The sequence below is a fragment of the Monodon monoceros genome, unplaced genomic scaffold (assembly GCF_005190385.1).
Source record: "Monodon monoceros isolate NGI ecotype Baffin Bay Population unplaced genomic scaffold, NGI_Narwhal_1 Super_Scaffold_7, whole genome shotgun sequence".
In the NCBI taxonomy this organism is placed as follows: domain Eukaryota; kingdom Metazoa; phylum Chordata; class Mammalia; order Artiodactyla; family Monodontidae; genus Monodon; species Monodon monoceros.
The window spans coordinates 61,418,036-61,442,598 of NW_021703784.1; the positions used below are offsets into that span (position 1 = coordinate 61,418,036).

The 24,563-nt window shown below is 41.3% G+C and overlaps 2 protein-coding genes across 4 annotated transcripts; both read right to left on the minus strand.

Moving 5' to 3' along the window:
• Positions 1 to 2,466: 2,466 nt before the first annotated feature.
• On the minus strand, positions 2,467 to 3,062 carry ASCL3 (achaete-scute family bHLH transcription factor 3). Its single transcript, XM_029208542.1, has one exon. It carries the CDS (start codon positions 3,048 to 3,050, stop codon positions 2,505 to 2,507), a length of 546 nt encoding a protein of 181 aa, XP_029064375.1. The 5' UTR covers positions 3,051 to 3,062; the 3' UTR covers positions 2,467 to 2,504.
• Positions 3,063 to 7,325: 4,263 nt separating this feature from the next.
• Positions 7,326 to 22,779, minus strand: TMEM9B (TMEM9 domain family member B). Of its 3 annotated transcripts, none has more exons than XM_029208539.1 (6): positions 21,453 to 22,779; positions 20,737 to 21,128; positions 18,328 to 18,419; positions 14,889 to 14,997; positions 12,435 to 12,569; positions 8,346 to 8,518 (listed from the first exon to the last, which is right to left on the minus strand). In XM_029208539.1, exons 2-6 carry the CDS (start codon positions 21,100 to 21,102, stop codon positions 8,363 to 8,365), a joined length of 858 nt encoding a protein of 285 aa, XP_029064372.1. In that variant the 5' UTR covers positions 21,103 to 21,128; positions 21,453 to 22,779; the 3' UTR covers positions 8,346 to 8,362. The 3 variants fall into 3 exon arrangements, with proteins under 3 accessions (XP_029064374.1, XP_029064372.1, XP_029064373.1); XM_029208540.1 differs by lacking the exon at positions 21,453 to 22,779 and adding an exon at positions 15,940 to 16,024 and having other exon boundaries at positions 20,737 to 20,973; XM_029208541.1 differs by lacking the exons at positions 18,328 to 18,419; positions 21,453 to 22,779 and having other exon boundaries at positions 7,326 to 8,518; positions 20,737 to 20,930.
• Between the last annotated feature and the right edge of the window lie 1,784 nt (positions 22,780 to 24,563).

The following is a 24,563-nucleotide window of genomic DNA, read 5'->3' on the forward strand; positions in this document are numbered from 1 at the left end:
TGGCCTAAGGACGCTAAGATAGAATTTGTCTTTAGTTTTTAAAAAAAAATAACCAAAAGTGTGGGCATGTTTGTCTGTAACAGACAGGACTGCTGAGGAGCAGAGGTGTAATGATCACTTGGGGTGGTGGGAGTGGACAATGGGAACCAAAGGAACAGAAGTCTAGATTCTGCTCTCATTTGAACATCCAGAGGAGGAGGCTGGTATTTGAGGCATCTGACAGTCATTGTGCACTGGCTGTGTGCCCAGCACCGTGTTCAGTGCAGAAGACCAAAAAAGTATGTAGGGACGTTTGTGGTTGTCTCTACCCCATCCATCCCTGCCTTCCACCAGTTCCTGTTTCTGTGTGGCTCTGTGTGGTTAGGAGAGGCTGACTGTACCCCCCGATTCATGAGTGTCCATCAGCACATTCCATCCCCTGGCCACTAGGGCATGGGCATGTTCCCGTGCCTCTGGAATCAGAATGAATCTCAAGACTTTTGTTGGAAATCCTGGGTTATAGACTTTCTTTTTCCTCCTATACATAAGTAAGAAAGCTTGAGGTTCTGGGAGCTTCTGACAGTCTTTCTGGGACACTGAAGCTATTCCCAGAGAGGACAGACCTAAAGAAAACAGGTTCTTGGTAACAGTCTCGAGCCCTTCCTGCAGGCGGCCCTAATGCTAGAAGCTATGTGAACCAATAAATTCCCTTTATTGGTTACACCAATTTTTATCAGATTTTTGTATCGGTTGCCACCAAAAGCATCCTAACTGATGTCTACCCTCACAGAGCTTAATTTTGCAGCCAGGAGAACGACTGTTACCCTAAAGGCTGAGGGATTTAGTCTCTGGCTATGAGAGAAGGCTTCCTGAATAAGATAGGTGGGATTTCAATGGTGAAAGGAAGAAGGAGAATATTCCATTCCGTCTTGGTAGGAAGCAAGAGCTAAGACAGAAGGATGCATTTGCAAGACTGTGATTTTCTTTTTGGGGTGAAGGGAATGGGGTGTCATGGGAAAATCAAGTGTGGATATTTGGGAAGGGGCCAAATTGATGGGAGCTTTGAAAACCAAGCAGATAAATGTCAACAATGTCATAGTCGAAAGGAAGTTGTCATGGGGCTTGAGCAATGAAATGACATGAAACACTTTAAGAAAAAATATCAAGAGTGATGATAGAGCCAGTTGAGAACAGAGCCCAGGAGGCCTCGGAGTTATCCAGACACAATGTGACAGGATGGGAATAGGAAAATAACACCACCAAATATTTCCTGATGCCTACCTGACTTGAATCACTTTGCTGGGTGCTAGGAATATAGGATGAATAAGACTGACCGCTATCTTCAAGGAGCTTACATTCTACTGAAGACAGAGATAGGTGTGCAAAGATAGCAGGAGTAAAGATAGCAGGATAAGAATGGCAAGGAAATATGTGTTCAAAATAAAGGAACAAGTAATAGCTGTGGTGGAAAGACTTCACAGAGAGGTGACAATGGAGATGAATGTGACAGTGTGTTGGAAGTCCTGCCTGGGCTTGGTGACAGAGGGGACGTGGGAGTTAAGGAAGAAGGAAGAGCTGAAGCTCATCATAGGAACAGAAATAGAAACATTTTGAAGGCAGACTCCAAGATAGGGGACGTCACTGTCTTTCCCATATTTTCTGGCCTGGAGAACCTGAAGAATGTTGATGTCATGGGCAAAAAAGAAAAAAAAGAGGATAATAAAGTTTAAAAATAATGGCTATGAAAACATGTTTTCATAATGCTTCACATTATGTTTTCACATAATGTTTTCATTATGTTTCACAAGCACTGTTAACACTGATAATAAACATAAGGGGTAGCTGCTTTTCCTATAATTCTCATTCTGTGGATGAAGAACTGAGAAAACACAGTGGGGATGCAGCAGAGTCAGAATGTAAACGGAGGCAGTGTGACTGTGGAGCCTGCACTCTTAAGCGCAAACTAAGCTACCTGAGGATGTCTGCTGCATGCAGGAAAAAGATGACTCTGAAGTAATTTCAAATGACAACAAGGTTTTGTTAACTACTTTTGCTTTAGCGCCAAGATACTTCCGCATCACGTTATGAGTGAGGTATAGATTTCTCGCCAACTCCAAATAATAAAACCCACCAAACTTTGACAAATCCAGGGAGGTTCATTGTGATTGCTTAGCATGAAGCGTCTGCAAAGTGCAGTACAGGCATTGAATAGTCATTAGTCTTACTTTTGTTTCTCACAGCTGAGACTCTGGCAAAGTGTGCGAGAAGGGCAAGGTGAGAGATATAGAGAATTCTGGGGACTCCTGCTTCCCTAAAGTTCTTGAAAGAAATTAGCAAAGGTTAAGAAGCGTCTTCTCAATCTACATAAGATAGTTCAGTACATCTGAAACCCAGGTAAGAAACAGCCAACACAGCTTAGCATCTGAACTATTATCTGCCCACCCAGAGATTCCATTAGTAAAACTATCGATGATGTGAAGGACCACATTTTGTGAGATTATTTGTTTCTATTTAGAAACACGGAATCAAATGATTCTGAAAATGGGGTCAGTGTGGCGGTTGGTGGCTGCCATCATGGAGGGATCTTTCCTGGGGCTATTCTTGGCCTCAGCCTCATCAGGGTACAGCAGGGACTGCAGGTAATTAATGTACTTGGTTGCGGCTCTGAGGGTTTCCACTTTGCTGAGTCGTTTCTCCACGTACTCCTCTGGCAGATGATGTCGGAGCTGGGCATAGCCCTCATTGACACATTTCACCCGCTGCCTTTCCCGCTCATTCCTTTTCTGGATAAAGGCTGGCCTGTAGGAGTCTTCACACCTTCTGTAATTTGGATAAGGCATTGGGAAGGAGAAGGCGCAGGGTTCCCCATAATCTTCCATGATCAGAGAGTCACTGGAAAAAGGCAGCAATGGCAGGTCTTCAGAGTAAGGAGATGGCACCGGGCCCTCAGGGTACAGGTGGAACATGATCATGGGGTCCCGATAGAAGGACCTGGTCAGTGGCAAGTGGGTGGAATCAGAGGAGACAGGCAGTTTGTCTGGCAGATTGGAGTAGCTTCTATTGTCCATCATTTCCTCTTTAGCCTGGAAACAGAACCAAGTTTATTAATTTGGCCAGATCAAAAGAGAACAGATATCGACAGAGATCAGAGACTTTTCTGCTTTGATGAACAGCTTCTGAGCTCATTCTGAAAACTTGATGGGGTTACAACATTCTTTGGGTAGTAAGGGAGAGGATTTTGATGGTACACAGAAACAGCATGAAATAACATTGACTTGCCTTGTGAGAAAGTTATTCCCTTTCAGTCCTTATGATTACAAGGATATATCTTTAGTCTGATGAGAATGTGTTTTCCATACTACTAGAATGCTTTCTAATCCTCCTCAGACGGAAGCCTTCAACAGGAATAGTATCTAGCTAGAATCTAATAATATTTTACTATTAACTTCTATTTATTGTGAATTATACTGATTTCACATTTACAGTAGTGATACAAAGTCTCTTTTAAAAATAAAGCTACTTGAGTAAAAAATGTAAATTGATTTACAGAAAAAGAGTAAGTAAATAGCAGTACAGGTGGAACACTAATATAATGAAGATTGTGAAGGTGTATGCAAATACTGACGTTTGGGAAACACTGAAACACCACAATATTCAAATACGTGTTGGAGAAATTACAAACTAGTTAGTGATCATGCAACCTCACAGGCATAGCCTTCTTAAACGATACCTGATATGCCGGGGGCAAAACTGAAAATAAAAATAAAAAAGGAATCATTTGCTCTTAAAAATTCACTGTAAGATTCCCTTAATGAGAAACTCCCCTAACACATTTAAAACATGGTCAATTAACATATTTTTACTTAGAACTTTAAATATATTGAGTAAAGTGCATCTGTATTTAGGTGTTTTTTTTTCATGGAACTTAAAGTATCATACTCCAAGATGTCTCATATCAACACATTCCCTTCTTCTGAATAGGCCTGCATCCAGCTTATTACACTACCATTACTTTTTGCCTTTGACTGTAATAATGTGGTCACAACGGATTTCACAGGAACATTACAGTGTAACTAGTTAACTGGAAGTCAAGGAAGTGCTGTAGAAAAAGAGCGTTTTTCTTTCAGTCATTAACATTCTCAAGTTTCAATCTTGGCTTTGCCTCTTCTTAGCTGTGTGTCCTTAGGCAAATTTCTTAACCTTTCTGAGCTCTGGCTTATTCCTATGTCCAACTGAGATATCAACTATTCTGCAGGGTGGTTGTGAGGATTAAATGAAAAAAAAATACATAATGCACTAGGTATTAGTTCTTTTCCTGTTTCGTTTCTTAACAGATGAATACTTGTGCAGCATCCCTTTCTCACCTGCACCTTATAGAAAACCTGGCCTATATTTTCCCTAACACTGGAAAATCAAACATTGATCTATCCAAAGCACACCTGTTGAGAGATGAAGAACATACCCAAAATGGAAAAGGAAAAGCCACATGAAATCTAATTTTGGGCTTTCAGAAAAGAAGGAAAGGTGGCTTTCTTTTTCCACAAAAAACCCAGCTCTAATGTTTAAGGGCAAGATTAGGTAAACACTGGCACTTGTTTCTCTACCTGAGTAAAACAAAACTCTGCAGGCTGCACTATGTAATGACAGGAGCAGTCTCTAAGCACCAGAAGTCAAGTGCAATAAAGTGTATTACAATTCTTGTGAAAAAACCTCTCCTATCAAGTATGGCTACAGAAAAGACAAATGACTCTGGAACCAGAAAGAGCAGTAGGGGATGGGGGATAGCAGATGAGGGGTGGGAAATGTGAGTGGTGGGGAGGGTTATAATGTCATGGTGAAAAAGGCTGAAAAAGGAATAAATGCCAGGGAAAGCTCTTCCTAATAGAAGTGTGGTGGTGAGGGAATGAGATAAGTGCCATAGGTCCAATTAAAAATCAAAACAGAGGAAATGAAAGATTCCAAATTACTGATCCAATGGCCTAAAATAACTAACATAAAATGAAAATCTCTGGATTACAACTAGCCAAGATTCTGTCAAAAAGAAAAAGTTGCTGAGAAAAAGAGTTGGGAAATTCTCGAGCCAAGAATTCTAGAAGGTAAGAGATAAAGGATGTGTATGGCAGAAGTTGGGAAATGATGGCACAATGGGTATGGAGCCCCTATTACTACATTTCTGAGAACATCAGCACCTTATTTCTGCCTATAGCTAACGAGCCAGAACTGATACAACAGGGTACCAAAAAGTAAAGCAGATGTCATCAAAGCTAATTACACACAGAATTCTTTCAGTGTAGTTCATCCTGACTGATAATTTTAACAATATCTTAAGCCTTGACCCAGATGAAATCTGAGTAATTTGTATACACAACAGGTAATTAATAGTTTCTAGGTTTTAACAAGACGTTGCATAATTCTTGGAAAAAGAGCCTGGTGTCTTTGGAGACACACTGATGAGAAAGCCTTTTCTATTGAGCATTTCCAAAAAGTTCACCAATCAATGTAGCAGCATTTAAATGATCCTTTATTCAAAGAAGAAAATTTAACAACAACAGTGATAGAATGAAAAAGGCAGTAGCGAAGAGGATCGAGATAGGAAGTCTAGTGGCAGCTGGACATGTTTGTAGAAATTGAGTAAAGGTTTTAAAAGAGAGCCCCACAGGCTGTAAGTGCTGTGGCTCCAAAGCCAGATACATGCATAGCTAACAAATGCACCTGCCTTTTAGGGAAAATCTCAGGTGTCTCTTAGAACTCTTCTGGGAAATAAATGATGAGGTCTTAATGATAAAATCCTAAGAGATTCTGGATGCTCTGCTGAGCATAAAAGCTTCAACTTTCTGAGAGATTACAAATATCTAGCATGGAAAAAACAAAAAGCTACAACTGCACATATAACTGAATTACTGAACGTTAGGCCTAGAGAAACCTTAGAAATCCTCTTATCCAATCCCTCATAATTGTTGCCGAGCTAGTAGCAGAGCACAGGTCAGAACCTAAATCTCCTGACTTCCAAACCCAAAAACACTTTCTGCTCCTCCAGATGACTGAATCATCAGCAAAACTGACTCTTTCAACATATAAGCATATTTGATAGTTTAAGATAATGGAATAATCAGATAGCTGAAAAAATTCATCATTTATCAACCGTGCCTAGGGATTTCCTTAAAAACCATGTTTTTATTCTCCCCCATGGGCCACTCTGGAGAAGAGTCTCTTACCTGAATTTTGTTGCTGAGAGGCTGTACTTTGGGCTGAGTCAGACTTAAACTGATTTATAGGTGATCATTTAGTAACAACATGCAAAATAGCTTACAGTTAAACAGAACTGCTCAGTCTGGTTTATCTGTTTTCTCTACCTAATATGTAGATATGACAACATACAACAAAACTAAATAGAAAGCTTTGCTTGCAAAATTGGACTCTTGTAACAAATTCTTTTATAAAAAGAATGCCCCCCCCATTTATCTGAGTTATATAATCTTATATCAAAATTATTTATGGAAAATATCTTTAAGTAATAATCTCATAATGTGCAAATATTCGCCAATATTTTTAAAACAGAGATTAAGGCCATAACCAGGAAGCTCAGTAGGAACCTACATTTTATTATATATCTATTAAAATGTTTTCCTTCTAAATAAACTATTTTTCAGAGCAATTGCAGATGCACAGCAAACTGAGCAGAAAGTACATAGTTCCCATTTACCTCCTGCTCTTACATATATGCATATTCTCCTCTACTACCAATAGGCCAGCCCCAGAATGATATATTTGTTGCAAGTGATAAACCAATACTGACACATCATTATCACTCAAAGCCCATAGTTTACATTATGGTTCACTCTTGGTGTTGTACAATTCTATGGATTTTGACAAATGTATAATGACATATTATATACTGATTTTTTTTTTTACTCCATAGTTTTACCTTTTTCAGGATGTCATATAGTTGGAATCGTATAGTAAATAGCCTTTTCAGATTGGCTTCTTTCACTTAGTAATATTTAAGGTTCCTCCACATATTTTTGTGGCTTGATAGCTCATTTCTTTTTAGCACTGAATAATATTCCATTGTCTGAATACCATATGATATCACTTACATGTGGAATCTAAAATATGACACAAAGGAACTTATCTATGAAACAAACAGACACACAGACGTAGAGAACAAATTTGTTGTTGCCAAGGGGGAGGGGAGTGAGGGAGGGATGGATTGGGAGTTTGGGATTAGCAGATGCAAACTATTATAATATAGAATGGATAAACAACAAAGTCCTACTGTATAGCACAAGGGACTATATTCAATATCCTGTGAGAAACCATAATAGAAAATAATATGAAAAAAAGTTTTTCAAAAATTATTTTTATTGTTACATTTCAAAGAGGACATAGGAAGAAAAAAGCCAGTTATCCAATAACTGCTATACCTTTCAGAGGGAGGCAACTGGAACTCCAGTACTAGTTCAAAGCTGTACACACTACAGCTCAAACAGCTGCCTCTCAACCTGACTGGAGATGCTGACAAATATGTGTACGTCATCAATCCAGGGAGGCTTGGGTTTAAAAGAAAATTTCTTTATTGCAAGTGTCCAAGTCCTTAAGATTCATCCTTAAAGATACTAGAAGAAGATGAGAAAGACCACACACCAAGACTATGTTTATTCATTAGAGTAAACTAGTGAATGGTCACTTTGTTCTAGGATGCATTGCATCAGACATCACAGTACATGAAGAAAATCTGCATCTTATGAAGTGCCACCAGGCATTTCAGATCCAATTTACCATGAAGTGCAGCCACAGGCCAACCAGATGTCCAGATAATATAGTCAGTGCAAAATTCAAATAGGTAAGTCAGGGCTTTGATGAGGCTGGCAGACTTCAAAATATAAATGAAACTTGAAAATAAAAGGCAAAGTCTATTTACAACAGATTGTTTAGTAAAGTGGCTTGAGAAAAGTTATGTTAAGCACTTCCCACGTATCCCTCCCCTACTCTGCCAAAAACAAAAACAAAAACAAAAAACACCACACGAAAACCACCCCTGAAAATTATCTTGAAACCCAAATTAAAACTGTGTGGTAAAAAAGAGAGTGCTTTTTCCAGGTAAAGGACTTCAAGATAATTTACAGGCAGACATATTTTTATTAGTAAAAGTCACAAATAGGAAAAGGCTAACGTTGTTTGAGGCGTGTGCTTTAAAAAATCCCTCCATTAATACATTAACAAGAAAAGAAAATACCAAGCATGTTTTTGTTTCCAGTTTTGAATTTTCCAGCGAGAGTTAGTAAAATCAACAGGGCATTAAAACAAAACCCAGGAAAACTCAGTCAATTTTTTCCCATTGTCTGCCTTATTTCTTTCTAGTCACCTTGAATTCGATTCCCAATTAGCTGAGGACAACATGACGGTCAAAGACGGATTTTCGCTGCTCTTGAACTTGAAGCTTCCAACGCTGCTGGGCATACTCTACTTTATTCAGCACATTGGCTCGACTGCGGGAGCGGGCCAGCACATCGTGGGCATTTGCAAAAGGCTGGTGATCCTGAAAGTCCAGGAATGGAGAACATCAGACGGTATGGTCCGTGTAAAACACACACACACAGTTATCCAGCCACGGAGATAGGAGCAGCTGGCCTTTTCAAACAGACCATCTAATTTGGCCAAGCACTCTTAGGCACTCAACTACCAGAAGCAGGATGAACTCAACTACAGAAATAGTTGGTTCAAGTAAAATAAGCGATGAGGAGGTATTTGTGCAAAGTTCCCATGAGTCACCATTTTCAAAGACATTCCCTTAAGAAGTCGGGATCAAGACAAAGACAGTGGTCATTTACGTTAAAGAGAAGCCCGTCTTGATGAGTGGTGGAAAGAAAATCTATTTTGCATGTTAATATCTATATGTTACAGACACAGAAAGTAGGGCTTTTCCTTGTTTTATTCATTACTGTATAGCTAATCTGTGGCTGAGGAAGCTCCTATCTTTTAATTTCCTGACTCCCATTATATTAGAATTTTTACTTGCCAGCTTGGGGCCACATTCATCCTGGGAGATGAGTTGACTGGATCCTATCTTGGTTGGTTTCCATCTCTTCTTATGCCCTCAACACCTACATTTCCCCCCTTCCCCAATCTGTAATGAACAGAGACATAGCTCAAGCGCTACAATTACCCTCTAGTGCTAAGGACAGTAAGGAATTATTACTTCAGCATTTCTATTTGGTAAAGACTTGAATCTTTCATTGCTGAGCACACAGTAGCTTCCATGTTAGCTGCCGCATTAGGAAAGAGGCCGTTGAAGGGTCACCCAGGTATCTGTAGAAAACGAACCTATCCTGGTCAAAGTAAACCAACGCCACTGATGTTTGTAGTCATTACACAGGAAACCACCATGCTAATCTATCTATGAATGAGATATAAACACAGCTGCCTAAATGACAAAAGGCATTCAGTACTAATTTATTGCTTTTGTTTGCCTTTTCCTTGATCTCTTTTTTCCGAACCTGGGTTAGCAAAGCTCCTAAATGTTCCAAGATAGGATAAAAGTCACAAGTCAGACCTCTTAAACTTCGCCTCTCAGAAAGAAACAATATTGTTTTGCATGTTTGCAAAAGCTCTATTATATACCCAGGGCAGGAGTCAGCGTGTCTATGGAAAGCTATACATAACTGCATAACTATATATATAAAACTATAACTAAACAGTGTTTTAACACCTGGTCTTCTTTTTAGAGCAAGATATTTATATAATGTCGACATTTCAAAGACATCAAAGAGTTCTCTGTAAAGAATCTATCCCTGCCTTCTTTACCAAAATTGCTTCAACTTTTCACTTAATTTAGGTAATATCTTTTGCAAACCCCATTCTTTTTTTAACCTTACAAATGAAAATAATAAAAACAATTCCACAAAGTTCAAATGTTTCAAAGATGTAAGAAAGAACATTAGGAAAGAGGAAGGCAGCTAATATTGTTGGCTTACTTTATTTCCCATGAGGAAATAAACCGATCCAAGGTCATCTAACAAATGAGCACAAGCACAAGTCTTAGCTTCCCTAAACGTGACTTGGTGTCATATCTTAACACACTGATTTTGTTCAGGTAGATTAAAATGACACGATCCGAATACGGTGCTTCAGTGAACTTGTATATAAAACATTATTACCATTGGTTTGTTCTGACATAAACAAGACTGGGAAGAAGGATGTACTTTACCAGCAGAGTGCTTCTCAATTTCATAGTCCTGTTATCTACTCTTCAAGGTAGGGAGAGAAACATCTTCTTAAGGAACAAATTTAAAGGACTAAACACACAGTTAATCCTTCTGGCCTATTCTCCATCCATCAGAACAAGACTGAACTAGCTGCTCATAGTCATGGATGCCAGGAGAATGCAAATAGAGATTTACTCTTTATATATGTTTGCACTTTTTATACCTGATAAAATTACAATAAGTACAAAACATGTTTTAATGTAATGCTTTGATAGTAGCAATGATGTGTCGTGGATATATAATACAGTAACTATTGTGACTACTCGCAGTGAGCTTCTTAACTATTTGTGCTAACTCTCACTTGATTCAAAGTACTCTACACCCAACAAAAATGGAAAAAATTAAAACAGAATTTAACTGAGAATTTAACAAAAGCATGTATAAAGGCACATAAATAGTGAAGAACTATCATCTTGGATTAGCAACAATTGTAGGAATTTAAATTGAACTTCTTTTTGAATGGAGTTGTTACCATAAATTCATACCTGTGTTTAGAAAACCTCTCTCTGCCCAGAATCAATTTAACTGATATGCAAAAGTCAGCCAGGCCTCTCAAGACAATGTTCTCACATGATCGACATGCTCACAGAATCAATCTCTGGTGAACAAAATGGTTACTAAGCACATGGTCCCATCAAATGCCTTTCCTACATGTTTTTATCTATACATTTGTGCATCCATTTCTTTTATGTTCTGTGTATTACATTAATATTGTCTATCCCTAAAATCAGGAACCAGATATTTAATGCTATAAGGGATGTAGTTTAAGTCACAGTTTCTGTCTCTGTGCCTATAATGAAACGGTTTATGTGGCCTTTGATACATAACGTTTTCATATGTTAGTAGTTCTCAACTGGGGGTGATTTTGACTCCCAGGAACATTTGGCAATGTCTGTGGACATTTTTGATTGTCATGATTGGGATGAGGCTTCTAGTGGGCAGAGGTCAGGGATGCTATTAGATATCATGCAGTGAACAGGACAGCCCCCTACAACAAACAATCATCTGACCCAAAATATCAATGGGAAATGTTGTATGTGAATGAAAATTAACATGGGAACAGTATTTGAGACTCTAATTCTTCCTGATATGGAAAAGTTACTTGTTATGTGTTGGTTGAATTACTAAAGGAAGCAAAGGGAAAAGAGGCAAAGAGAGGTATTTCTATGAAAGTTCTTCACGAAACAAAAATGAAATCTTGCTCAAATTAAGTTGAGTATTCAATATCGATATTCATGAGACAAGCAGGCTCTGTAATTATAACTTAAGCCATTCATTCGGGATCCCCTTTCTCATCTTTTACCAATGGGTCCACAAGCCATTCCAGAGTAAAAGGACTTTTGACTGTGATTGGCAAGGCTTTATCCTGGCTTTGGCTTTTGGAATTGATTCTTGACACTCTACTAAATTTTATTCACTTTAAGAAACATAGTTCAATAAAGTAATCCAAAATAAAAAGTAATTTCTAAAGAATATTATATATGTAATAATGAAATAGTGGAAAATTTGGAAACAAACCCAAACAGGATAATGACAAAACAAACAATATAATTCCCTAAGCCATACTGAATAACAAATTTGCGGACTATGTCAATTTCTCAAAGGTTTTGAGTGAAGTAATATTATTATATATACAAATATGAATGTGTTTTAAAGATAAGAAGAGAATCAGGAGTGATGGTTTTATTTTTCTCTAGAGTTAAAGATCACAGATTTTTTTAAAGAAGGAGGAAAATACAAAATATAAAACATCAGCAGGTTATCAAGCTGTACTTCATTAAGAACATTATGGTTTTCATGCTTCCCTTCACTAAAGCCTCTTTGCCTTTTAAAATATTTGGTGATGTTGACAGGAAAGGTGTTCAGGCAGGAGCCTAGGAAGAAGACTATCTCCGATGCTTTTCTCAATGTAAACAGGAAAAGGCAATGAAAATTGTGCCCTTGGTAGTGAAAGGCAAAGCCTTGTACAGCGCACTCACCAAGGATCATCGGTCTAACCACCACATTTATGGCTTTACAGAGCAATTTCCTCATAAAGAGACATACACTAATATTAGAATTGTCTTTAGGTTCTCTGGTGGAGGATCTGCTCCAGATAGGGACATCTACTATGTAACTCCTCTTTACATGCACTTTACATCAGATGATGACAGACTGGCCTTGAACACCTAGGGCATGCTAAGAACTTACCCCAACATCATCATCGCTCTGTATCAATTGTGAATGTCCAAACAGGCGTCTCTTCAGTATGGGCTCAACCAGAGTAAGATATACCATGTACAGAAGCAGAAGGCCCAAAATGGAGAGATAAATTATAATGGTAACCTAAAGGAAATTGAAAATAAGTTATATCTCTGTTCAAGCCAAGAAATCTGAATTTTGTATAATAATGCTGAAGCCACAGTGAAGACTGATTTATCTGTTAAGCATATAGGATTTCTATACAAACCAGATTCCAACATAAGAAATAAACTCAACTCTTCACCAAAGTATTATTTATAGAAAAAAAGGAAAGAAAGCATTTTGCCTTTGGGATCTTTTCACGAGTCTTCAAATTCCATCTTCACCTACTGCTAATCACTTGCACCACTGCTAGCACAGCAGTTCTCTTTTCTCACCTGAATACAGTGTCCTAGATTCAACAGCACTGCAGTCAAGACCACTTTCTGTTAGGATCCCTAACAGAAAATGTAATTCAGATGAATTTCAACAGCATACTGCTTTAGATCAATTTAGATATACAAAAATACATTTTAGGCACATGATTTTCTTGAGATCTTAATTCGTGCGGTGTCAAGCAGTACAGTGTGACACCTCCCACTAGAATGGCTACATTAACTGTCTTTAACAGACAGTCAATACCAAATGTTAGCGAGGATGTACAGAAACTTAACCCTCATATGTTACTGGTGAGAATGTAAAATGGTACAACTACTTTAGAATACAACCTGGCAGTCTCTTAAAAAATTAAATATAGGGCTTCCCTGGTGGCGCAGTGGTTGAGAGTCCACCTGCCGATGCAGGGGACACGGGTTTGTGCCCCGGTCCGGGAAGATCCCACATGCCGCGGAGCGGCTGGGCCCGTGAGCCATGGCCACTGAGCCTGCGCGTCCAGAGCCTGTGCTCCGCAACGGGAGAGGCCACAACAGTGAGAGGCCCGCGTACCTCAAAAAAAAAAAAAAAAAATTAAATATAAACTTACCTCTCTTAGGAATCTACCAGAGAGAAAGGAAAACATACATCCACACAAAGACATGTATGCACATATTGATGACAGCATTATTCATAAGAGTAAAAATCTGGAAATAAATGTCCATCAACTGATGAATGGATAAACAAAATGTGGTATGTTCATGTAATAGAATGCTATTCAGTAATAAGAAGGAATTAAGTACTGATACATGCTACAACATGAAGAGACCTCAAAAACATTATGCTGTGTGAAAGAAACCAGTCACAGAAGACCACATATTTTATGATTCCATTTATATGAAATGTCCAGATCTGTAGACACACAAAGCAGAATAGTGATTGTCTAGGGCTGGGGGTAGCAATGGGATTAACTATAAATGGTTATGAGGGATCTTTTTGGGGTGATGGGAATGTTCCAAGACTGGATTTTATTTTTTTTATTATTTTTAGAAAGTTATCAGGGCCAATACCCAAAGTATTTATTTATTTTTATTTTTTGGCTGCGGGGCATGTGGGATCTTAGTTCCCCAACCAGGGATTGAACCCGTGCCCCCTGCATTGGAAGTGCGGAGTCTTAACCACTGGACCACGAGGGAAGTCCCTAAAACTGGATTTTAAAAATTGGTTTTAAATTTGCTAAAATTTATAAAATTGTACACTTATAATGAGTGACATTTGGGGTATGGAAATTATACATAAAAATTTTGTTAAAAAATAGAAAAGTACAATGATGGTTTCTCTATGGGACAGTACCCTGCTGGAGCAGGAGCTCTCCACAGGGTCAATCTCAACAGGAGTCTTTGTAACTGGCATAGCTGAGCACCCCAGATTCCCCTGAGGCTTTTTTTTTTTGCAACAGGAAAGGGGACCTCCATATAAAAAAATTGGGGAGAAGAGCTATTAGCCACCATAATAAAGTAACTGAACTCATTAGAGATCCAAATTGTGATGAGTGATCTACATTCCATTTCCTATAAAAGATAAAGAAAGGAATTCTTAAAATCCAGAAGTGATGTTTTCTAGGATAGAGCAGTCACTCTATATATAACTTTTTCTAAGGGTTGAGAAGGCAGGAAGAAGAAGGTCTAATCATCCTGCTTTCTCACTAATCTTTGGCATACGTGGCCCGCAGAGAAGCTGGAATGTCTTTCTGGGAAATGCTAATTATACTCAGGGCTTTTTTTGTGCCATTTCACATATCACATCTATCTAAGGTATCCTAATTAATGCACAAGGCATCTCAATGAGGCAGGTGGAGAGCAGGCCCATTGCTCCTTTTAGGGTGTGGGCTGGGGATGAGAAAGGAGGGGGTAAGAGGGTGCTGGGGAACAGGATGGAAGAGCAATAGTTTAGGTAACTAAATAGATTTCAAATGTCCAAAATTTTCTTTCTTGTCTAGATACCAACAAAAACTGTTCCAGAAGCTGAAAAGATGGATTATTGTTTTTTTACCTTGATCGTAACAGAACTTCTCTCCTCATATTTGCATTCACAGCGTAGACAGTATGCTTCTACATCAGGCCCCCGCACAGGCATGGGGTCCACAACATGAAGGCAATCGCTGGAAAAAGAAAGATAAAATACTGCCTAAACCTAGCTGGATTTTCTACTTGCACTGATCAAACCTTTCCTGAAATCCGGAATAATCACTGAACTTTCCCAATGAAAGAATGAACATAAGGAACAAATAATCAGTAAGGGAAGGGAAATCATTTCCTCTCTAAACATTAGCAATTTGGTAAGCTTTAACAGTCTAAGAAACCATAAAAGACACATATGTAGCAGCTATTTTCAAAAGTGCTATTTATAGTTAAAAATGCACCTGAAAAATCCCAAATGGGACTGAAAACTACTTAGCAGATCAAGTCATATTTAGACTTGTTCATTTAGCAAGTAAAACTGCCTTAAATGATTTAAAGTGACCTGGAGCATTATTCAAATATGAGATTACCTCTTTTATGAATTAACTAATATCATCTAAACTGCCACAGTGTGGTATATGAATGGCTAATCACACATAAAAGTTGGTAAACCATTGTGAAACTCTGAAAGCTGAACACCAGAGTAAGAAACAATTACTTTTCTTAATGAGCAAAAGTCTATTTAAAAAGCATGGAGAAGTAGGATTAGGACAACAAAAATATTTTAAAATGAAAACACTACCTGTTAACAGTACCTAAAAATAATAACAGGCTGAATGTTTTTGTGGTTGGACGTTTATTTTCTCCCCATTTTCCAGGTCACTTATTTACGGCTTACGATAAGCAAGCCTAACCAAAAAATCTTTTTCCCAGAAATCTGTCAATTCTAGGAAATAATTAAATTCTTACTCTCCCCAGCTATTAAGAGCCCACTACCCTGATCACCTTCAGCAAAGGCAGGCAAAGCTTTGCTGTCCTCCTGCTGGCTGCTGGGCAGTTTCCCTCCCTCTTGTGCTCTCTCCCTTAGGCATGTCTGGCTGCCTCAAGAACTCTACCACAGCATCCTATCTCACTCCACCCACCTTCTTGAGGGCATCCAATGCTCCAGGCTGATTCTTTCCCTTTGCCCTATCAGAACGTACTTTTTTGTGTTCTGTTCCCTCTGAGCTGTGGCATAAGAAAGAAAACCCAAAATGGCATAAATGATAAAAGTTCAGTCAGTTTTCCTTAACAGGTAATTTAATTTTAACAAAGGTAGTAATGAAAAAATAAGTCTCAACTGGCAGACTTTCAAATAAGAGTAAGGTCCCACAATTCACACCATACAAGTGTGTGATATTTGTTCCAAATGTACAGAAGACCAGGAACGTATCCAGCTGGATGCAGGCATAAAATAGGCAGAGGAAGCTAAATCCCACTGCAGGGGTATCTAGCTCAGAATCATAGAAGTCATCCAGCCCAGCACTCTCGGAGAGGTCACCTGTACAGGTCAGAGTAAAGTAATAGGTAAAAGGACCAGAATCCAGGGCTCCTGCCTCCTAGGACAGCCCCCCTGTATCTCTCTGAACCTCAGGAAAATGAGCCTTATCTCCTACTTAGTTTTCTATTTCAGCTTCAGAAGCCTTAGTAACAATACTTAAGAATTACTTGGGGAATGTAAGTGTTGAGTATTTCTTTGGAAGTACAAACACAGTTTAATAACAAGGAGATTTTGAGTGCTGTGCAGGATGGGAGAGGAAGCAGGAAGGTTGGTTCTGGCTGGCCACTCATTGTAAACACAGAACCCAGATACAGAACACAACCACTTCAGGAACTAGGCGACACCTCCCCCTAGTGCCAAAAGGAGGACATTATCAGCTTCAAATCACGCCTCAAACACAAACCAGAGAACTCAAATTTTTCTTAAGTTAGACAGTATAGGTCAATGAAGAATTAAAGCTAACAACTGGACAAAATGGAGAGGCCAGGAGGTAAAATATATATATAGGGTCAGATAAGATATTGGAAGCCTCGCAAAGCCATAACATCTTGATTAGTCATAACTTGCCTACCCTTCTAAAGCCAGTTAAAAAACTTTCAGTGACATCTGTGAACCTATCCCTAGTAAAAGGCTAAGCTGCAGGAAGGAAGCAAGGGAGAGAGGGAAGAAAAATTCCAAAGCAAGCCTAGTTTTCAACTGTTTATTTTCAAAGCTCCCTATTTTCACCAATAACCAGGGATAAATGATATACGGTTCTCTGTGAACCTGGAAAAACAAAAAGTCAGTGAAAAGATTAGTGCTAAACACTTGAATAGTGAGTTCATTTGCCACTCAAGTAACAGGCATCATATTCTATTACTGATAATAGAATAAACTGATTGTAAGTGCTCAATATATTTGGAAAATTTATAGGAATAACTTACTTGAGTTTTCTTTTCATATAAAGTAACTTGCTGATATAAAACCTAGAAGAATAGCTAAATCACTTTGTAGTATGAGACAATTTAAAGTAGAACACAAAAGCTCACAAGAAGTTCTCAAGAATACACTCACCAAATGTCGGATTGAACCTAAATGCACATCATGGGAAGAACAGACAATGACATCAGAAAAGCTAAACATGCTCAAAGCCTGCCTTTTCTTATTCAAAGTCAGCCTGGAATATTGTAACAGAATGAATTTAATTCTGCTTTCAAACTTTCGGGGCTATTTAGCTGTGAAATCGAGCACATGTGAAAGTACAGAACATTTGGAGCTATTTTTCTTCTAGGCCTATCCTGGCAATCTTCCATTACAAACCATAAAACGCCCCAGTCCAGAGTAAGGAGCCCACCTATCCTGCTACAAAATAACTGCTTCCCAATCATTTTACGGCACATGTAGAAAAAGCTATTATTTGTAAGGTCCACTGGGATAAACAGAGAAGGCTGCTGGTGGCTAGCTAGTCAGGATCCCAGTCATCACAGGCCTACTTGATTATATGCCAAGGGCTGAAGGGATCAATGACTTGGCACACCTATAACCTATTAATAGCACACCAATTGGTAAACTCTGATATTCATGGCTCATTCCCATTCCTTCCTTAGCCTTTTGACACTTTTAAACATAGTCTCCTATATCTGACAAGATATCATCAAAACCTACAAATTGTAAAAGCTCTGACCCAGATAAATGAGGCTTGCTTACCTTCCACTGAGAAGCAAGAGGGAGGACCAAAATTTAAGGGGACACAGAAGGGTAGCTATGGGTAGTTTGGGTGCCACAAACTCAGCCCCATCCCAATGTAAAAGCCTCCCTGCCTGGGGATTTGGGCTACATTCTTTTAGGCCTACATCATGCACTCAGGGCCTTACTCTCACTTTTTCAAATAGAAATGGAATTCAACACTTTTGCTTAAAGAGAAAACAATACATTGGATGAATATCCAGGGCTAACAGTGGCAACCAAAGAAAGAAATTTGACAGGTAATTCAGTAATCCAGAATACTTACCAGTCTTTTTGGGATATGTTCTTATTATAAATACGCCCAGAATTATCTTTATAGGGAGGACAGATACATTTACATCGGACATCCTCAGAATTCTATAACCAAAATAGAAACTTGTTGACAGTTTATCATCAATATTTTTAAAAACTGCAACTTACACATTGTGCTAAGCATCCCCGCCAAGTATTCTAAAACCATTCATTTAAAATTTTAAATAACTGTGAGATATACACGTTTTTAAAAGCCATTGGTAATGCTAATGAATGATTATATACTACATAAAATTATTTTGAAATAACATCTAGTATCTGTGACTTGTTAATCACATTTTTGTGTCACATGACAATCAAACTGTGCTAATGTTATCACCATCTCCCTGCTAGTAGAAAGACGAGGGAGACAGACAGCTGCGCCTGCAGATAAGAACGCTGGTTACAGAAGGATGGGGAAATATCAAACTAAAAATTACTCACAAAACAAATCACAATTCTTCTACTCACCATCCTTCCACCCTTTGGTAGAAAGGTATTGCTATGGATAAAATGGGTTGGGCCAGAGTCCTATAGAAGGGATGAAGTTTTGGAGGCACTCAGCTACAATTAGAAAGGAAGTACTGGGTTGGCCAAAAAGTTCGTTCGGTTTAAAGTAAAAATACAACACACCTTCTTCATTTTCACAGAGAACTTTATTGAATGTGTTCACTAACCGAATGAACTTTTGGGCCAACCCAATACATAAGGGAAGTAGTGTGAGTGTAGCTGAGATCAGTTTGGTCTACCCTTCCCAGGAAACTTTGCTTCTAATCCCTGGGAGACAGAGAGGACAACTACTGATAAAGCAAGTTTCAAGAAGTGGAGGAAGGGGTGACTAAATTTATGAATAGAGGGAGTAGGAGATGCTTCCCCAACAAAGGGGAATCTAATCTGAGAAGGCAGCAGCTCATTAGTCTCCAGAGGACCAGGTCCAAAACTCCTATATATGGTGGTATATCTGGCAGAGTTGGTAATTCATTTACTCATTGAGCAACTACTTAGTGAGCATTTGTCCTGTGCCAGAACTTGTGTACAATGAGGTGGATTCAGATAAGTGTGAGACATGGTTCCTGCCCAGAATTAGGACATGCCCAAGTAAAGGAGACTGACAAGTACATGGTTACAATATACCACTCAGAGTGATGACAGAAGATATGCAGAGGGTGCCAGCAGTGTTTTGAAAGTCAGGAGACTTGCTGCTGTCCCTGTTTCTGGAGGGACATAGGGAAGATTTCAAAAAGAACCCTTGACCTAAACAACAAGGATCTATTGTATAGCACAGGGAACTAAACTCAATATCTTGTAATAACCTATAATGGAACAGAATCTGAATTACTTTGCTGTACACTTGAAACTAACATACCACTGTAAATTAACTACATACTTCAATAAAAAAAGAACCCCTGACCAAAACCCCCCTGATCTGTATACTTGTCACCCATCTTTCCCAGCCCCTATATTTAAAGGTATTATAGAGTAAAGCTCCAATTTAAAAAAGAAAAATGTCATTCTGTTTTCCCATCACATTAATGTGCAGGCCATCTGTTTTCCCTAGTAATGAGCGAGCTCATCAAGGACAGGTCTGGAGGGTATGGGCACGAAGGGGACTAGATAGCAGCATGAGGGGGACCAGAAGGACCAAGAAATGGAGCAGGGGAGAAGGCCACAACCTCACCTCTCCTGTAGTTTGGATCCTCCCTTACCCTCTAAATTATCAAGAAGAGAGAAGGCAAGAAAGGGGCCAGGAGGTCCTGGAGGGAGTCAGGTGAGGATATGAGGCCAGTGAGAGAGACTCCTGTAGGTCGTATTGAGAAGGAAGGCTGCCAGGAGAAGGAAGTTCCCACAGTGGGAAGGGATGAGTTCAGGGGTGAGTTGAGAGGAGTTAGTTCCTAAGAGGGAAGACAGCTGTGAGATGCGGGCTTCCTATCATTTCGGCCTGGGGAATTGGGGCAGTGGTCTGTGAAGCCGGTGGAGGGCGGCGGTGGACTGTCAGAGCTCAAGCGTATAAAGTTAAAGGCTCTTAGAGTTGGAAAGGCTGTCAAGTTTGAGGGAGGGGGGGTGCTGTCGGGGCTGGGAAGGGAAATTCAAGGAGGCGGAGATGCTGTCCCGACTCTGGGGGCCGTCAGGGCCGGGTGGGGCTGGGGCGGGGCGTCAGCTCCGCGGGTGGGAGGGGTGCGGGCGGGGACCGTCAGACAGCTGGAGCAGGAAGGCTGGACTGCTCCCTGGCCGTCGGGAGGGTTCCGGGTGGTAGTCAGCCAGGGCTGTGAAGCTAGGGGGTCGGGCTGTCAGGGATGGGAGAGGACTTGGGTGGGACGCAGGTGGACAAGGCCGGAGGCAGGGGAGGAGCTCCGGTCTGGGGCGAGCGCGGGGCGGGACTCACCTTGGCGGCGTCCGACAGCTGCACTAGCAGCAGCACCGAGAGCGCCAGGCAGGACAGGCTGAGCATGGAGCCGAGACGAAGGAGGCCGGCCCACAGGGTCGCCATCGCTGCCAGGCCCAGCAGTCCCCACAGCCGGAGCCCCCGAGACCTGCTCTCGGTCGGGCTCCGGCTCGGGCTCCGGCTCTTCCGCCCGCACTTCCGTCTGGGCCCTCGCGTCACGGGCCGCGCCGGGTCAGCTACGAAAAGCATTCGCCCCGGAAACGGTTCCCGGTGCGAAGGCCGGGAGGCTGCGCGGTGCCCCAGAAGCAAAGGCGGCCTCTCGGGGGCGCAGCGCGGGTCCGGCGGAGCTTCAAGGTGATAGGCCATCTTTCCCCGGCACCGAGGCTGCGGGGCTGTGGGCCGCCAGTGCACTAGCAGGTCCTTCAGCCCAGGGAGACCCCCACCCCACCCCCCAGCAAGCCCGGGCTGTCAGCGGGGGGGCGGCGGCGGGGCCGGGGCCAGAGCGACCCCTGCGAGGCCGGAGCAGTTCGTTGCCGGACCCAGAGTGAGCCTAATAAGCCCCAGGAATTGCTGAGAGGCGGCCCGTCCCGGCCGGCGCCGGCGGGGCGGGTGTGAGGCGTGGGTACAGGTATGGGACTGGCCGAGCCATCGCTTCCCGGGATGCCCACCCCCAGTCAGAGGGTCGAGAGGTCCTCTCTGGCACTTTGGGTACTGACCTGCGGCCCACTCGCATCCCGGACCCCACTCCCCGCGAAGTTGCTAACAGTCTGTGAGCTGCCTTCTTGGGCGTGGCCTCCGTTTGGGCCTCCCCGCTTGCCTCCCACTGGGGGTCTGACCGCCTAAGCCCAGCCTGCCGCCAGGAACTGGGAAACAGCGGAGGGGCTGGGCCAGGCCTGCCTCCGGAAGGTGTGGAGTTGGCGAGAGAACCGCCCTAGTAGCCTCCTCCGTCCACGATTCCAGAAGGTGGGGGATCGCGGCGCTACAATCCTATTCAAGGTGGCTGGTCCCCTAAGTCAGAAGCCGGGGAGCACTGACCCATCCTTCCCAGAGCGGGTCATCCTGAAGGGTAATTTAGGATAACCTTGGAGATGGCATAGTGTCTCCAGTTGAAATATTTTTCAGTTAGTAGAGACAGTGGGGTTGTAGTGGAAAGGATGCAGGGGCTCATCATAACTTCTACGGATTTTTTGAATGACCTTGGTCCAAACACTTCCCTTTTCTGGTCTCAGTATGAGGTGACTGAACTCTTACCTATGGATTTCAAATTCTGCTTTCATGGAATACCCCGTGTTTCCTTTCTCTAAGCAAAACTTAAAAGGTGGTCTTTTCCTAGTTTGTGGAAATGTTTAATTAACGGATAGAATTTTCTCAATATTTTTCTCCCATGTGATTCTTGTTGATGCTAGACTCTAACACAAGGTGTCTGATGCTACGCCAAATATTTTTAGCCCCTTTCAGTCCCACATGGCAAGTGGTTCCCGGTCCCAACCAGAACCAGAATGGCAGGACTAGATGACTTTTCACCAAGGCCCCTCCAGGATGCCTTCTGAAGATGCTGTTACGTTAGTTAATTATCAGGTTTTCTTAGCGGGTGTCCTGCTGGCCAGAGGACAATCTGGAGACACCAGGGGTCAAATGTGTCTGACTGTGATGCACTTGTGGATTTGTGATTGCTAAAAGCTGTCTTATCAGCAAGTTTGAGATCAGTTTTGGGTTAGTTGTCTAGGTCTAGCATCTGAAGGAAGTGATTACTCTTTGGCTGAAACCTCACAGGCCTTCCCGTTCTTCAAAATTGTTCTCAGGGCCTTGACTCGGGGTACAGAGACCTAGAGGAAATATATAATAGTGCCTCACCGAGTACACTCAGTCTGGGCAGAATTTTAGAGTTACACTGTCAGATATTGTAATCACTAACCACATGTGGCAATTGAGAACTTGAAGTGTGACTGAATTGAGATATGCTGTAAGTGTAAAATATACTGAATCTTGGGCTTCCCTGGTGGCGCAGTGGTTAAGAATCTGCCTGCCAATGTAGGGGACTCGGGTTCGAGCCCTGGTCCGGGAGGATCCCACATGCACGGAGCAACTAAGCCCGTGTGCCACAACTACTGAGCCTGCGCTCTAGAGCCCGCGAGCCACAACTACTGAGCCCGTGTGCTATAACTACTGAAGCCCACGCGCCTAGAGCCCATGCTCTGCAACAAGAGAAGCTACCGTGATGAGAAGCCCGCGCACCAAAGAGTAGCCCGCTGCAGCTAGAGAAAAGCCTGTGCACAGCAACGAAGACCCAGTGCAGACAAAAATAAAAATTTTATATATATATATATATATATATATATATATATATACTGAATTTCAAAGACAATATGAAAACCAAAATATCTCAATAATGTTTTTATATTAAGGTTGAAATATTTTGGATGCATTAGGTTAAATAAAATATGTTATTAAAATAATTTCACTTGTTTCTTTTTACTTCTTAAATGTAGCTACTAGAAAATTTAATATTTATATTAGATATAGCTGTTCTAGAATATAGGATGTGGCTGCCTTGAGTAGAGTGACTGTAATAAGATGGTTAGTTGCCTGGCTAGAGTCTGAATGAAGACTCAGGCCTGGGTAAGGAGAGGGGTGACAGAGTTGAACTGGCACAGCTAGAGCCAAAGGTTTGAGGTTGGGGGGGTATATGTCACTAAACAAGGAATGTAATTCCAGGTGACACAGTGGAAGTGGAGGAGTCAGTTCTTGTTCTGCCCTGCTCATGCCTAGATAACTCTTACTTTCCCCTTAGGTCAGGAGTCTCTTCAACTAGAAAGCCTTCCCTGACTTAGGTGCACTTCCATCTGTATTTGTGCAGATCTGTTTCCTAACTTAACCCATTAGGATAAAATTATGTTTTCATATCTGCCTCTATACTCCCAACCTCCATCAAAATTTTGCAAACTCTTTGAGGGCAGTGGCCTTGTTCATTATCTTTGTACCTGGAGACTGGGACAGAGTAAAAACCAATGTTTGTGGGGACCTGGAAAAGGGAAAAGGAATGGGAGAGGCTCCTCTGGTCAGTCTCCAAGAATCAGGTACCTACTTGAATCCCTACTTTATTCCTTTATTATCATGAGAGGGCAATGCTGAGATGCCCAAAGAAGTGCAGATGGGATCTGGGCACCACAGTAGGTAGGAGAGGGGAGATTTTCTGTCCTAGGGTCTTCCTAGACCTTCAGGTCACATCAGAGTTGTTCTGTTTACAGACAAGACTCGCCTTAGTGAGTACCCACTCTTTTCCCTGCTTCCCTGTGACTACGTTTCCTTACTCTATTCCACTTAAGTAGTGATAAGTTCAGGTGCACCTTCCTACCAGGTATGTGCCCTCTCACTTCTTTGTAAGGCCTAAAAAATTCCCTGGTGGGGGATGGTCAGAAGAGTAAGAAGACTCTTCTCTAAATTTAAGTGTGGAAGTCAGAAGGTTAGGAAGCAGAAGTGACAATTTATGTATCTGGGACCGAGGTTTTGCTAGCTCTGTCTGCAGTCCCCTCACCCCTTTTCCCTCCAGAGCTCAAATAGTTCTCTGGATGCCCGTCTTCTTTCTCCACCTCATCCTTTCTGATCTACTCAGCACTTTCCCAGGCCACAGCAGTCCAGGAGAACAAATGGAGTCATGCACAGCATCAATATGATGGTTTCCTTGGATCATGTCTCCAGTGGTTACAGCAGGGCACACAGAAGTTCTTCTGAGCATACCCTGGGAATGTCTCATGTGAGCCCTCTCCTTTACCATGTGCATTGCCAGGGTGCTCCCTCCTACTTAAGCCCCCTTTAGTAAGATTTTC

What these genes read in the sequence shown, in the direction of transcription:
- ASCL3 (XM_029208542.1), bottom strand. Translation starts at nt 3,050, where the DNA reads ATGATGGACAATAGAAGCTACTCCAATCTGCCAGACAAACTGCCTGTC.
- TMEM9B (XM_029208539.1), bottom strand. Translation starts at nt 21,102, where the DNA reads ATGGCCTATCACCTTGAAGCTCCGCCGGACCCGCGCTGCGCCCCCGAG. An exon ending in AACATATCCCAAAAAGACTG is followed by an intron (nt 14,998 to 18,327) that starts GTAAGTATTCTG and finishes TTCTTTTTCCAG; the next exon opens with CGATTGCCTTCATGTTGTGG. An exon ending in AGAGCGATGATGATGTTGGG is followed by an intron (nt 8,519 to 12,434) that starts GTAAGTTCTTAG and finishes CTGGACTTTCAG; the next exon opens with GATCACCAGCCTTTTGCAAA.